Source organism: Centropristis striata, chromosome 14 (assembly GCF_030273125.1).
Source record: "Centropristis striata isolate RG_2023a ecotype Rhode Island chromosome 14, C.striata_1.0, whole genome shotgun sequence".
NCBI lineage: Eukaryota > Metazoa > Chordata > Actinopteri > Perciformes > Serranidae > Centropristis > Centropristis striata.
In genome coordinates this window covers 25,335,105-25,351,725 of record NC_081530.1, presented here as the reverse complement: position 1 = coordinate 25,351,725, position 16,621 = coordinate 25,335,105, and the positions used below count along the sequence as shown (strand labels likewise).

At 37.9% G+C, this 16,621-nt stretch overlaps 1 protein-coding gene across 4 annotated transcripts in view; it reads left to right on the top strand.

The window, feature by feature from the left end:
• Positions 1-16,621, top strand: part of LOC131984521 (ras/Rap GTPase-activating protein SynGAP-like) — a 51,192-nt gene that overhangs the window by 19,948 nt on the left and 14,623 nt on the right. For 3 of the 4 annotated variants that reach the window (XM_059349367.1, XM_059349364.1, XM_059349368.1), the window contains 11 exons: positions 2,059-2,212; positions 3,062-3,160; positions 3,249-3,509; positions 4,167-4,502; positions 4,842-4,986; positions 6,069-6,213; positions 7,236-7,472; positions 9,664-9,865; positions 11,964-12,154; positions 13,822-14,026; positions 15,308-15,892. In XM_059349367.1, coding sequence (XP_059205350.1) covers positions 2,059-2,212; positions 3,062-3,160; positions 3,249-3,509; positions 4,167-4,502; positions 4,842-4,986; positions 6,069-6,213; positions 7,236-7,472; positions 9,664-9,865; positions 11,964-12,154; positions 13,822-14,026; positions 15,308-15,892 — 2,560 coding nt within the window. The remainder of the gene's footprint in view (positions 1-2,058; positions 2,213-3,061; positions 3,161-3,248; positions 3,510-4,166; positions 4,503-4,841; positions 4,987-6,068; positions 6,214-7,235; positions 7,473-9,663; positions 9,866-11,963; positions 12,155-13,821; positions 14,027-15,307; positions 15,893-16,621) is intronic. The other variant, XM_059349366.1, reaches the window with a different exon arrangement.

The following is a 16,621-nucleotide window of genomic DNA, read 5'->3' as shown; positions in this document are numbered from 1 at the left end:
GGCTGAATCATAATGTGAATAAATCCCACGCTGCCTGTGATGCTCTGAGGAGCCGACCTGACACTCGTCACTTGAACTGTGGCTTCTTATCAACCACTCTGACAAAAGCAAAGCCCTGCAGAATGAAGGACAGATACTCACAGATGGTTTGAGCGTTTTCCCAGAGCTTTCAGGCACCCTGGGTGGGTTGGATGGTTCATCACATCTGTCATCATAAAGCCTATCAGCTCCTTGATATTGGTATATATGTATATGGTGACTCTGTTTAAACACTTTGACGTGATGAAGAGCTGACTGGTCTGTTGATAAAAACAAAATAGCTAGACTTGCATTACATTATGCCTGCATTTATCGCGTCAGTGTGATTCCTGCTCAGGATACAGTAGCTCGCAGCTCTGGAGGCTCTCACGGCAGCTTTTTCTTGTTTTGTATTCTGACATGAGGTCACATCCCGGAGGGCTCGGGTTTGCATTGTGACCAAAATTTTATGCAGTTCTCACACAATCCAGTCACGAAGCACATATGGGAAATGTAACATTGTAGAGAGGGAGAGGCAGAAAGTATAAATGTACCGCTGACAGTACACTTTCCTCTCGCCACAGGAGATGCATAACAGACATTTTCAGGGCAGGTGTGAATGTCCGATGCTCAGAGATAGGGAATCAGACGTTTAGCACGGGATGCAAAGATCCCTTTCAGTGCTAATGAAGAGGCCCAGTTCAAATGTTCAAACGAGTAATGTTATTCGAAGTGTATTCTGTGGAGGCAGCACTGAAGGAGGTGATGGGGTAGATTAGTGGTGATGGGGTTAAAGGGACTTCCTGCCTCAGTCAGTGTGCTTTCCCCTCTAACCACAGCCGCTCACCAGCTCCCACCGCTGCCTGAGACAGCTGCCTTCACAGCCTGCTTTGAGTTCTGCCCACACACGCTTAATTCACCCAGTACTGTTAAGTTGACTTTGCTGTAAACCCTCGGCGTCCAACTTCACACTCTAGCTTTCCAACGCAGCTGCTCTACCTCTGCTGCCAAGTCGGTTTACCAAAGCATCTCTCATGTACGGCATTCTGCGATGGCAGCGCTCCTCAAGCTAGACGATTCACTGCACCTCTGACCAGCATTAAATCTGGCCTTAAATTAGTGCTCCTCATTTGCTGCATAATTATCAGGTGTTTCTTCAAAGCCGCTGCTTTTTCTTTCCCCCTCATATTTCTGTCTCATGTTCAAAGCCAGTGTTAATAATGCAGCATGCTAGCTCCAGCTTCTCACTGCAGATAAACTCCATATTTTCAGTGCATTCTTCTTCAAAGAGGAATAGTTTAACATTTTGGCTGTTAATATTTTAATGCCTCTGTACAGAACCAGGCTGTCTTTATGCTAAGCTAAGCTAGTAATCTGCTGGCTCTGGCGTCACATTGAACACTAGCAAAGTGTTTTTACTCACTTCATTTTCTTTACTCAGCCCACTGACCTTGCATCACCTGAGAGACAGCTTTGGCTCACCACTTTGCTCTTTTTTACCACCACGTTTCCTTTTTTCTGATAGAGCTCCCCTCTTCAAAAGGTTTCACAATGATCAGGTGTAATCCTTTGCGCTGCACTACAGTGTTCCTGCAGACGAGCCCCACTGAACAGCTTACAATGATCCTATTTATGCAGAAGACAACACCAAAATTGCATTCACATTTGCATATTTAAATTCTTCTTGTACTGTCGTAGGAAATGAAAGATTTGCATTTCTAGACAGCACCACAAACTGACACACTGTGCTCCAACTTCCCTGACATGCAGCATGACTCACATGAGTCGAGTCAACAGACCAAACTGCAAACACCAGAACTGTAAATCTGGGAGTCTTAGCTTTTCCATAAACTCATTATAAAAGGATCAGATCTGAAAAATCCTCCTGACACTGCAGGAGTGAGGATTTCTGAGCTGCAGTGACTCATTTTTAAAAAATATGAAAACCTTTCTGCAATGTTTATCTAAATATATATATGATATAACGTATGATTATAATTTAAAAGATCATATTTGAACGATGAATTCTTCTCTCACCAGGACACGCTTGATGCAGAGCTTCAAAGAATCCCACTCCCATGAATCCCTACTTTCTCCTAGCAGTGCTGCGGAGGCTTTGGACTTAGTTTTGGATGAAGATGCGATAATCAAACCTGTCCACTCGAGCATTTTAGGACAAGAGTACTGCTTTGAGGTGTGTTGTGTAACCATTTAATTCTCCCTGGCTTTACCTGCCAACTAATGGACCCATTTTTTTTTTATTATTCAACTAATTGTAGATTTCTCGAGGCAACTAACCAATGTCATTAATTAAAAAAATGTTAGGATGTAAAGATATCAAATAAAATAACATCTGAAATTTGATAAATAATAAAAGATACAAAAAGTTTTCTTTAAATGAATATATTATTTAATTACCCAATCAGAAAATTAATAGGCAACCAATCAATGAATCTTTGTTTAGTCTTTTATATTAAGAGATTATCTGATTTGAGCTCATCAAATTTCCTGTTTCTCCTTAAATAGCAATAAAAATAAATTGATAGTAAAAAACAAATGGAACAAATGTGCAAAAATCAAACAATAAAATTCATTGATAGTGAAAATAATTTTTTAGTAACAGCTTAAGCCGTCATGATATCAGATTTTTTCCTTACAATTATCGTGGCCAAAAGAATTCAAGATAATTACCGGGTATATTATCGCGATATCTATACAAAATAAATTAAAAATCTAAATTATATCAGTCAAATTCATCTTTAACTTGTGGTGGTTTTAACTGTTTTTGAAATGTATAACACTCAAAACAGTGGTGTAGAATATTATTTTTCATACCATAATTAGCATCAATAGGAGTATATTAAACATCCCCAGCCATTTCTAGAATATCTTATAATAATGACAATACATTCAATTTATATAGCGCTTTTCTCGACACTCAAAGATGCTGAATAGGGAATAAATAAATAAAAGAAAAAGAAAAAAAAGTCAGTGGTTGTAGGTTATAATAAGGAATATATAAAAACGTTATTTTGATCTTCAGGTAACCACCAATTCAGGGACAAAATGTTTTGCCTGCCGCTCAGCTTCAGAGAGAGACAAGTGGATTGAAAATCTGCAACGAGCTGTCAAACCCAACAAGGTAGATACAATATAATTTTTTTTTCACAAGATGGGATGTGCAACATTCAGGACTGATGTATTTAAGGACTGTTATAATGCAGTAACAGGACTCTCCGTTTCATTTCCAGGACAACAGCAGACGGGTGGACAATGTGCTCAAGTTGTGGATCATTGAGGCTCGAGACCTTCCGGCTAAGAAACGATACTATTGTGAGCTGTGTCTGGATGACATGCTGTACGCGCGCACCACCAGCAAACCCCGGACCGACACAGTCTTCTGGGGCGAGCATTTTGAATTTAACAATTTGCCTACCATTCGTAGCCTTCGTTTGCACCTCTACAAGGAAACTGACAAAAAAAGACGCAAGGTAAACAACCTATAGAATTTACCCAATAAATCTAAGGTAAAAATTAGCACTCATCTTCTTTGGGTAGATTTCATTCCAAATTTTTATTAAAGACTACCTAAATTCATGAAATAGTAAAAGAAATCACTTAAACTCAACCTGAAAATTCATAAAAATTGGGTAATATGAACTCTTGATGTTTTAACTGGCACCTTGAAGTCTGGCAGCACAGGAATGACAATTACAAAAAGTAAAAGCACTGTTAAGCACTGAGCAGACACATTAAAAATACCAGAAATCATAGAGAGATTTCCGATTTTCGGAAATAGGGCAAATGTAACAGCAGATTGTAGTAGTTTACTCTCTTCGCTGCAGTGCATCATGGGATAAAATCAGGGTAAGCCCCGCCCTGCTCTGCATGGTAGTGCAGAACTGATGGTCTTTGGGAACGCGTTATGATATTTTTATGTTGTAGTTGTAAATGTTGAAAAATGGGTAATGGAGGTAATTGTTACCCACTATTACACATTTCATTTGCTGACTAATAAACTTTACATTTTAATCAATTTGAATGGATAATTAATATACAACCTTTTGAAAAATTCTTTTAAAAAAACAACAAAAAAAAAAACATGTTATTGAGCCACAAATATTAAAAATAAATGTTGTTCTCTGTAGGAGAAAAGCACATATCTTGGCCTTGTCAGCATCCCCATCTCCAGCATCACGGGCCGGCAGTTTGTCGAGCAGTGGTACCCGGTCATACAGTCCAGTGTCTTGGCCAAAAGCGGCGGCGTTGGAAGCACCAAAGTGATCAACGCCTCACTACGTGTCAAGTCTCGCTACCAGACAATGAACATCCTGCCGATGGAGCTGTACAAGGAGTTTGCTGAGTACATCACCAACAACTACCGAACACTGTGTGCAGTTCTGGAGCCGCTGCTGAGTGTGAAAAGCAAAGAGGAGGTGGCGTTCGCTCTGGTGCACATCCTGCAAAGCACAGGGAAGACAAAGGTAACCAAGGGGTGAAATGCAACCTGACTGCATCTTGTTTTTCCATAAATCATTGCTAATATCTATCGAAATCTGTTTCTGCCACTGTGATGAGAAATTGTCTGGAAATAATGACTTTAAAATACCTTCCTGACATTTCACTTGGGCTTACGGTATATGTGTGTGTGAAAAAGAGATGTGTTGCACGAGCTCCTTAAAAGTAAAGAAAAGAAACATTCTTACACCTATTTTATCGAATCAAACTGCAACATACAAATGTACACCTTCATAATTCAAGTTTTTTAAGAGTTCATTCCTTTGTATGTGCTCCACTGAACTGTAAACACGATCTCTTCTCAGGAGTTTCTGTCTGACATGGCGATGTGTGAGGTGGATCGATTCATGGACCGTGAACACTTGATCTTTCGTGAGAACACGCTCGCTACGAAGGCCGTGGAAGAGTACCTCAAACTGATAGGTCACAGATACCTCAAGGATGCTATAGGTGAGGCTGCTGCAGATGAACCCGACAGCGTGTGTAATCTGATGATTGTTGCTCAAACTGTGCCAGTCTCAGATAAACAACATCTGTCATTTAGAAGGAAAAAAATGACTAACGCTATTGAATGTGGAGATTTGTGATACATTTGTGACATTTTCCGAAATTACTCGTATTAATTGTGGCGCATTTTAGAAATACTGACCCGTCTAAATGTTAAATCAACAAATAGGAATTTTGCTTCAATAACATTTCTGTGTCACAACATAAAATGCCAATGTATTCTTTTACTCTCTTACATAATGGAAGAAAAGTTGTGAGAATATTTGGATTAGCTGTTAAGATTTTTCTTCGTGCACACAATCCAATATACTGCACAAAATACAGAATATCTACCACATAAAACATATCAGTATTTTTTTCTTTTTACATTTTATCCTTATGACAAATACTTTATATTATATATTTATATGTTCAGGTTTGATTATCCTCCAAATAGCCTTTGTTTGGCAAATTTGTAATTAAAGCATTAGCTCATCCTAACTTATTAACATCTACCACTTTATTTTACCCAAATGGAAAAACTAAAGACTTTACATGTCTCAAAAAGTCTTTGTCTATAATTAGTCATATTTAAATAGCAATAACTAGGACTTGTTTTATGCCATAACTATGTAAATCACCACATACCTTCTACATCTTATTAACTACAGTAGTATTACTTTCCAGACCTCTAGGGTGAACCGTATGGCAGCTAGGGACTTTTTAATTCATGGTGTCCCTGAACTTCCTGAAAACTATTGAACGTGTATCAAAAAAGAGGCAGTGACAACTTTATATGGTGAAAATAAGAAGCTGGTTGCAGTAGGAGGGCAAGCGGGTTTTAAGAGGATAACATTTTCATACAGTGTCATAATCATCTTACATGGCATCTTAGTAACATCATTTTCTGATTTTATTCCTTCAAAGAGGAGAAATGACATTTGGTTTTATTCTCAGTAACTTTAAGACGTACAGCATGTTCAAGTCGTTTCGGGCTGAACCTTTTCTCAAGGACACATAATGACAGTATAATCTACAACTTGCAGGTGACTTCATTCGAGCCTTATACGAGTCTGAGGAGAACTGTGAGGTGGATCCCATGCGTGTCCCGCCGTCAGTCCTCGCCGACCATCAAGCCAACCTTCGAATGTGTTGTGAGCTGTTACTCTGCAAGATCATCAACTCTCTCTGGTTAGTTTTTACCTTATGTGTTCCCCTCACAAAACTTCACATGTATATCCATTGTGTATTTGTGTTGATTCATACCTTGTAGGGTCTGAAACTGCTTATAAATGTCTCTCTGTTTGGCCTCCATTCACCAATCACCTAATATGAGGTGTAGAAAATTTAGACTCTCATTTCCCACGTTCCCTGAAGGCAGCATGACTGAACAAAGGTCTCAACCTCTCTGTTGAGGTCCCAGCGCTCCTCACCAGCAGAGGGACAAAAGTCAGCTGAGGAAATAAGGATCTGAAACTGAAACACTGAAAATATTTTCCCAGAATTATAACTGATTCAACAGAAAAGGATCTAATAACTCCAGCAATTAAATAAAAACAAACTTTGGTTACATTTTTTCTACGGGTTAAGATCTCGCCATTGGTTTCAAATGTCTTTGAAATGAAAACTTTCCAATTTACAAAACATTTGGCCTTGTAGAGCTGTGCCGAATGTTTTTATTTTTTTATTTTTTTATATTCTGTGGTTATTAGTGTCATCACCCTTAAAAAAACCCAACAAAAATCCTTAATTTGAAAAAGGTGGCTGATCAGAATAAATGAGTTAATCTTTTACTATAATAATGTTAGAGCTGAAATAGATGTTTTGTTATTGTGGTTATTAATAATAAATGTAATTTATGAAGCTGCATGCCGATGACAGGTTTTTGTACTGCAGTAAAAATATTGTTTCTGAAAGGCTAAATGTCAAGAAATATGGATTGAAGAAACATTTTTGGTTTGATAAAAACATGCTGTGAAAATTGTTCAAATTTGAAACTTTTGTTTCCCTTTATCTTTTATAGTTACAACAAACTTTCATAATTTCTTCCTGAAACTGGTTTTATAAACGCAATCTCCATCCTGAGCCGGTATGGTCCAGTAGTTTATTGTACATTTTAGTCTCCTGACCTTGCTGAATTGCTTTGAATAAGCTGCAGGATTCGATCTTGCCGTTCTCCTTCACAACGGGGTAATAAAACCATCTTGTTTCAGCATATTTCCCCGAGAGCTGAAGGAAGTTTTCGCCTCGTGGAGAGCCAGATGTGCTGAGCGTGGAAGAGAGGATCTCGCTGACAGCCTCATCAGCTCCTCCCTGTTCCTGCGCTTCATGTGCCCGGCCATCATGTCCCCCTCCTTGTTCAATCTGATGCAGGAGTACCCCGCTGAGCGCACGTCCCGCACGCTCACGCTCATCGCCAAAGTGATGCAGAACCTGGCCAGCTTCAGCAAGTGAGTCCCTGCCACCGCCTGTCCTCTTACACCAACATTAATTTGATTCAGTTCATTTTTAGATTTGTTAGACGTTGACGCTTGTGTGAGGTGGGATGCATGTCACAGAGTAACATCACAGAAATAGAGGCTTGCAGTTTTGACAGCGAGGGTATAAACTGTTACTCACCCACAGTGAGCTCCAAGGCTTTCAGCTGAGACACATTTGTTCCTACCTTCACCCTGTACTCTTTAGTGACATTTCTTTGAATATTAAACAATCCTACTGGTTTAAATATGCACCTTCTGTATAATTAAGACATCAAAAGTTTGGTGGTGATTTAATTAACTCTACAGTTCAGGAACATCAGATACAAATGATCTACTTGTATCATCTGTAGGAATTTGTGCACTTAAATTGTTTTCTGATTTTATGGGGGGATTTTTAATTGTTGTTGTGCGCAACGCTAATATGAAATTATTTTCTTTTTATTTATTGTTGTTGTTGCAAACATGCAATCATAAAGTACAAGAAACAGTTCAAATGTGCAGGAAAGATCAAAGCGACCCTCCCTCTTAAACCTATAAATAACTATACTTTACTTAAGTTACATAGCTAGATGAAAATAAGAAATAAAAACAAAAATACAAACAAAAAAAATTATACAAAGGTGATTAGTACATCTGTAGGGATTTTTTTAACTTGGTCTTAAATGTATCTAAAGAGGAACGTGATTCTGTTCGATTTTTTTATGTCATTCAACAGCAGAAATTATTATTACAATTTACAGCATGTACAATAATAGGGAAATTGTCCTCACTTTGGGCCACACAAGTGAGGTCAACTGGAATAAATCTTAATAATGCTTTTGCAAGGGCATACTGTAGGTCTTTTCAGGTTAAGTGACTGAGATAAAAGCACAGGCAAACACAAACAAGTTGATTCGGTTTCACATTTATTACAGTGCAACAACTACAAGTACCAAACACTACAATTACAACGTTTCACAAACAAAACGCAAGTGGGAAAGAGATTTTTATTTTTTACAGGATATGGTAGTGAAAGACAATCCAGGATAATTGTCATGAAACACGTCATACATGTTTCTAATCACTCTCTTTCATGTTCATAGCTGCAAGTTGCATAGTAGTTATTAAAACTTGGCTATGATCAAAACCAAAGGAAGACTTAAAACAGTCACGTAAACATCCTCACTGTTGTTATCGAACAGATCTAGTTCTGGCTAGAAAACCCCTGCGTCTGCATGTACATCTAATTCATCTTGAATACGGGTTTGATGCTTTCATATCTCATTAATAACAACACAATTTTAGGCTGCAGACCCAATTTAGCTGTTGGGAAACAGACTAAAGAAAATGCAGCTTCAGTTTATCCAAAACCAGCCATTAGTTTGAGCAGTGAGATGATGAAGTCAGGCAGATTTGGTTTATCAAAGACACTAGCAGAGCAACACAGGGCATAAAATAAGCAGATAAGTCAACCCTACTTAAGTATATGTCTTTATAGTTACAGTTACGGCTGAATATGATCACAGAAAGAAACAAGTTTGCTTATTTCACATTCTGTTTCTCTGCAGTTCAGTGAATGCAACATCACAGTGATTCAGCCTTTATTGTTTTACACTCAGAATAAATATGTGCAGGACATCAAAAGTACAAAACAACAACAAAGACAATCCGTGTCCACATAAATGCTTTAATTCACAGTCGGGGTGGGTGATATGGACCAATGGTCATATCCCGATATATTTAGGCTGGATATCAATATATGATATATATCCCGATATTTTTATCACAAAGTGAGAGCAAATGTTCAGTCAAAGCCAAATATGACATGTCACAAGTAGTTTTATTGAAACTGTTTATTTAAGTGAACATAAATACTGTATAACAGGAGTACCTTTAAAAAAAAATCAAAGCTCCATAAACTGCACATTTAAATAATAAAATATCTTAAATAAAAGCATTTATTTATAAAGACAGATTTAAAAAAAAAAAACTATATCGATAAATGTGATATAGTCTAATTCCATTTCACATTTAAAAATATATAGATATGTTCTTTATATCGATATATTGCCCAGCGCTAATTTACAGTATATGAGATTTTCTTCAACTCCTCCTAAACTGTAAATATTGGATCCTTCCATGGTGCACTGTACAATATGTTTCTTCGTAATTGTCTCTGCAGATTTGGACCCAAGGAGGAATACATGTATTTCATGAACGAGTTCCTGGAGATGGAGTGGGGCTCCATGCAGCAGTTTCTCTACGAGATTTCCAACATGGACGCTGGAGGAAACGCTGGAGGGTTTGAGGGCTACATTGACCTCGGCAGAGAATTGTCCATGCTGCACAGCTTACTGTGGGAAGTCATGGGCCAGCTGAGCAAGGTAGGTGAAATAACTTGCTGGAACATGAAATGAAACATTTTAATGTGATTTTCTTTCTCCAACTGAAGAATGTAGAGAGAAGAGAGTTGGCAAGAAAACTTCAGAAGCTCGTTTTCTATCAGACACAAGATGAACATTATTTAAACTCCTTTACAACGAAAGTAGAATTAGTACTTTAATATTTAACTCTACTGCTTGCACTGTTAATTTATTGAAATTGCACTGTAGTCTTAACATAATGAAAGTAATAAATATTTTATTCTTGGCCCTTGATTATCTTAACATTATGTGCTTTTTAATTGCTGTATTCCGTGTTTCATGAAAGACGGTCTGCGTTTTCTGAATGACATTTAAATTTTATGAATGAATAAGTGAATTATACTGTAATTAGGAGAGCTTTCCAGCCCCTCAGGCATGGACAAGTACTGGGCCATGGAACCTTTTCCACTGAGCTGCATAAAACTCTGAATAATGTCTCTCCCGATACATATTCAGACACCCAAAATAAGGATATCTGCCGATACAGAGTACCAAGCTCTCTTCATCCCAAAATTAAATATTTATAACACATATATTAGCAGGATAATGACTTTGAACTGAAGTAGGTCGTCAGTACATGAGGTAATCAGTTCCACCTTGCACTGCCCGGACTTGTCTGGACACCTACAACATAATAAAATGGTTTCTGGTGCAGAAAAGTTTCAGTATAAGGCCATGGCTTCACAGTTTATCAAATGATTTTGGCCTCCCACAATTAAATGAGCATGATTGACTGCGATATTCATGTTTAAAATGCGTGCTCTCTGCTCTGCTGCACATCAAATCAAGCGCTTTCTAAACAGTCACCAGGGGGCGATTGAGATGTTTTAGCTTCACTTTTAGGGAGATGTCATGCTGCTGCTTAGGCACCCTGCAGTGGCAACCTGTGAGAAACCAAAAAAATGTTCCTGAATGCTGCAGTCCAGAGTAGAAGTGTAATATACAATGGAGAGATGGGTAAAATTAAAATCAAATGTCTGGCGAGCAGAAGGAGAAGATCTGGTTTCTTTAAAAACGAATTATCATCTGTTTGGAAGAATTTCTGACTCAAGGCAAGTGGTATTAAATGAGATAAATCATGTCCAAAGAGTGTAAGAGACTTCAGTCTAAGTCAAATACATAGTAACACAACTAACTTGTTCAACCACCTGAAAAAAACACCACAAACTGCAGTACAATTAATGCATGAAGGCAGAGATAATAATGTTGCTTATGTTACCTCACTGAATCCCCACAGTGACGATGCATCCAGCTTTCATAACACCTATAAGTGGCAGATGTTGAGTAGTGTGACTCTGGCACATGTCTAGAATAGGAAGACCAAAAGAAACCTGTAAGAAGAAGAAAAGCAGTGGAAGAGAATGTATTCTGATCCCTTACTTTAGTAAGTATACTAATACCACACTGTGAAATTACTCCACTACCATTCAAAGTCCTGCATTCAAAGTAAAAGTACAAAAGTATCAGCAGCAAATTGTACTTAAGTACTCATTATGCAGAATGGCTCCACTCAGATTGTTATGTATATTCTAAATATATCATTTGATGTAAGCAGTGATGCTTATTTTAAATATAGGGCTCATTTAAACTACTTATTATACTGTTATAAGGGTTAATTTATAAAAATGCATTATTATGATCATATTTGTGATGTCACATCTTCACCTGAAAAGTAACTAAAGCTGGCAGCTAAATGTAGTGGAGTAAGAAGTATAATATATGCCTTTAAAATATAGTGAAGTTGAAGTATAAAGCTACATAGAAAGAATATTTTTATTTATTCTGGATCAAAAGTTTTTTTTGTTTTTTTGTGTATGCTTTTGGGGGATGCCATGTGACTTTTTATGCAAGGATGTATACATTAGCAGGGATGTAGTAGAGTGAAAGCTGTGTGCTCTGTTAATTTACCTGCGAAATGCCATGAAAATCTTTTGTCCCTAAAATCAATGAATAATCCTGAAAATTAAAATAATCAGTAAGTATCTTTTTGGCCTTAATGGTGCAGCCATAATGTGAGTTTTTTGATTTTCTTAATTTTGGAAACCTTTCTGTGCTGCAGGATGCTATTCTCAAACTCGGACCCCTACCACGGCTGCTGAATGACATCAGCGTGGCCCTGAGGAACCCGCAGCTCCACATGCCTACTAATCACCAGCCGGACCGACCGAAGGACAGACTCTTCTCACGGCCGTCTTTCAATCGTCTCATGTCCTCTGACTTCCAAAGCCTTATGATGCGCGACTTAAACAGGTATCCTGATTCAGTCGTGATTTCTTCTGTTGTGTATTTGCTAGTGATTCTACATTTGAGTAAAAAGAGGATTGATCCCTGCTGTGACTTTATCCAGACAATGTGAATGTTCGTAATGCACCGAAAAAGAGGAAAAACACTTTAACATGCTGGTAATCAAGAGTAGCACATAAAAAGGCCAAGAATACACAATAAATGTAGCTCAAAACAAAACACTGGCATATTTCTAATAGCCCATAATGCTAATGCTAATGCACCTCTTCAGGCTTTTTAAGTAGTTTATCAATCAGTAATTGCCAGCACCATCTGTTCCCGGACTCTCTCACCCAAACCTCTTTACTCTGTGTTTTAATTCATGTCGGCACTCTGCTATTGTCAGGAGACGGTTGCTCTCATTACAGCATAACTGTTTAAACAAGAACCCTTTAAGTAAGAGAAACATAGCGGTAATATCGGAGGACTCCACTGCAGCTATTTTGTATTTGCATTCGTTTGTTCGAACAAAATCTGCAGCAGTAAACATGTAATTAAATGAAGATGACTTGAAATCTGCTGCAGGCAGGCGTTAGAGGACAGAGATCAAACGTCTGGAAAGCAACAAGAGGAATGACACACCTGCCACTCCTCGTAGCTCGAACCCCAGAGGAATCAGGCTATGAGTGACTGACAGGCTGGAGGTCATGCCCCATCCTCACTGAGTTTCCACATTTCATTATGCAACAATTGCATAACATTTGCACCACATAATCTTAAAAACAGGCTATAGGATCAGAAACTCTGACGGTGATGACAAATGACTGACAGAATTATTTGCTCTCTTCACACATTTCATTATGAAATAAGAACAGCAACATATTGAGGCTACCATTGGGCCTCATGCAGCAACATTCATTTACATTTCTCCTTAATTTTCTGTTAAGAGAAAAAATAACTCAAAATGCACCAAATGTCCAAATCTGTTTTTACCCAGGTGTGCTGAATGATGAATCCCATTGGATCATAACTGTTTATTAGCACTATATAAGGGCAGATGTTGAGTAGTGTGACTCAGGCACATGTCAAGAATAGCAAAAGAAACCTGTAGGAAGAAGAAGAGCAGTGGATGAGACCATATTCTGATCCCTTAGTTAAGTTGAAGTACTAATATCACACTGTGAAATTACTCCACTATAAGTAAAAGTCCTGCATTCAAAGTAAAAGTACAAAAGTATCAGCAGCAAATTGTAAATACTCATTATGCAGAATGGCTCCATTTATATTGTTTTATATATTCTAAATATATTATTTGATTTTTCTTTTGCATTGATGCATTAATGTAAGCGGTGTTATAATTTTGCAAAGATAGTGCTCATTTTAACTACTTAATATATATGTTATGAGGTTAATTTATAAATGCATTATCATGATCATGTTTTTGATGCTAAATCTTGACCTGAAAAGTAACTACTGGCAACAAGGTAGTAGAGTAAGAAGTAAAATATTTACCCTTTAAAAAGTAGTGAAGTGGAAGTATAAAGCTACATAAAAAGAAAGAAGAAAAAAGAGCAACTTCAGCTGTAGTCAAATTGATCAAAAACCCAGCTGAATAAACAAAAGTATATAATATCTAAGAGACATTGTTAACAAACCCATCACATCTAACATCTCTTTCTGTCGTGTGTCCACAGTTCAATAGACATCTCTCGTCTGCCGTCTCCGACCACCGGAGTCTCAGCTGTCGAATCCCTCTCATCGAATCTGAACATGAGGCGCCACGCAGAGCGAGACCTCCGCTCCTCAAGGGAAGTGTTCTACGTGACGCGCCCGCCGCTGGCTCGATCCAGCCCTGCGTACTGCACGAGCAGCTCGGACATCACCGAACCAGACCCAAAGGTGCATTATCAAATAGTCAAGCAATTGTTTTTTTTTTTACTGGTTTATTTATTTATGTTTAAATTTCAAAAGTAGTTCCAGTTCAGCTAAGAAGCTGTGCATTGTCCCTGTCAAATAAATAAAAATAAAATAACAAAAAAACTCTGCAGTTTATCAATCCATCTCTGCAATCATCAAAACATACATTTTAACAATACAATCATATCATTCACTTTAGCAAGTAATACAACATGCTGTGACTCATATGAGTGTGTATCATTATTGTTGTCTTGAGGCACTTCGGTTTGATTGCTGTTTTTGTTTCTGATGCCATTTCCATTAAACAAAACAAAAAGATTTCTTTTGAGAGTTCGGAGTGAACTTTAGATCATAATGAAAGGTTTCTAGTGACATGCTATTTCATCATCAAAGCCATTGTCAAGTCTGACTTTTGATTTGATTACATATAATTGGGTTAAGATGTAATATTTTTCCAGACTAATTACATTGAAAGGTCAAAAATGACTGATTGTCTTTGTGAGTGATTACCAAAGACAAATTATTCAACAGCAAGTTCAGGTACAGAATTAAAACAAGGCGATGAAAAATAAGCTTCAATGGAATAAATTAAAAGCTTAAATGAGTTAAGCGTTGGTCTAGCATTACTAGATGACTATTCCACTGTCTTAAAGCATCAATGTAACTATGTTTGGGCTTTCACAATATTGGATTTTCTCAAGACAATTATTGTGCTCCAAAAAAATTCACATGAATGATATTATTGAGATAGTTACAGAAAAAAAGCAATCAGTCAAATTTATTATTGATTTTTTATTTGTTCATTTTTTATATTTGTTTTTTGGCAAATGAAGGACACTAAATATACAACCCTGATTCCAAAAAAATTGGATACTGTGGAAAAATGTTAATAAAAACAGAATGGTTCAGATTCAGAATTGGTACATATATTTACAAAAAATGTGCTCAGTTTCAGTCAGTTTTCAATCAGTTTACAGATTGAAAACTGACTGAAACTGACCCAGATCATCATCATGTTTTGATTACGTTTTTTACAGCTTCCCAACTTTTTTTGGATTGGGGTTGTACAACTGTGGGGAGGTAGAGAGAGTCTCCAACCATAACTACATAACAATGTGGGAACAGAAAAAAAGAGAATTGATTAAAGAAGTGCTGGATTATTTACACAGTGTCGTGATTTTAAATTTTAGAACTAAAAATACTCATATCTACTGCACATTTAGTAATTAATTAAAATGCATTTGTTTTTATCGTTTGTCTCAGGTTCACAGTGTGAATAAAAGTGTGTCCATGATGGACCTTCAGGACTCTCGTATGAACAGCATTTCCAACCTGAACTCTGTGGGCGACATGCTCACCTCCTCTCAGGCCTCCATCGCCGGCCTGGGCCATAGCTTCGGGAACCTCTGCGGCCCTCTTCGTATGGGAGGCCATATGCCAGCGGGCTCTTCGGGCTCCGGTTTGAGGCTGAGCCAGATGGGCCACATAGGGGGTCCCACCGAATCCATCTCTCAACAGCAGCAGCAGGCAGCAGCGGCCATGCACTTCCCCCTGTCTTTCCAGAACCCGCTATTCCATCTGGCCGCCCAGAACTCCCCGGCTCAGTCTCAGCCCCAGCCTCCTCCCCCTCCTCTCCTCCTCGCCCCCGAGCCAGAGAACGGCCACCACGACTATGCACCGGCCTTTGGCAACAGTGCTTTCTCCCGCAGCGAGGACTTGTCCGCCCTGCGGTCACAGAGCAGTCTGGTGCAGCCCAGCATTGTCCACTCACACAGTTACAGTGATGATTTCACCCGGCAGAATCAGAACAATGACTTCGCCTGGCACCAGCTGTCACTGCAGGTGCAGGTAAGAATCTCTCACTTATCTTCACGCTTACAGATTTTAACTGAAAGGCCGTTTATAATAATATGCAACAACATTCTAGCTTGAAAGAGATGGACCTTTTTATTTTTCACAAATATCTGCAAATATTACATATGCAAAAATAAATGTAAACTTGCAAAGCTTCACCTTTTATCTTTACAGCTAACTCCTACTGCTAGGTGTCTACAATTATATTTATGGATGCAACACTGCTCTTCTGTAGGAATCTATAATTTAGGGTTTTGTTAGAAGCTGTAGACTGAAGTGTAATTCTGCACCCTCCATTACTTCTCAGGCAATGTGATGACTAAAACAGTCACCATAAACTTGTCAGTTTATGAACAAAATATATTTGAAGAAAAACAAGTAGCCTTACATACAAATAATAAATTGTAGTGTAAATATTTTGTATTTTGTAATGAGTGTAAAAAAAATTGAGAAGGCAACATCCATCAGGACAGAATTTTTTTTCTCCTTATTGATACTGAGCTGTAGCTGAATATCCAGACTACTATTGTGTTTGGAAGAAAACTTGTTAGCTTGCCCTTAAACTGACAATGCTCACAAACTGCTATATATTTCAGTGGCTCAGTGTATTTTTTTTTCCTGTTGTATCTGTAGCAGTGATTTCTAACAATCTCTCTATGTATCTGTAATGTTCAAAATAATTCAAGTCTCATTCTTAATCTTCAAACTGGACCGCCTGCTTGT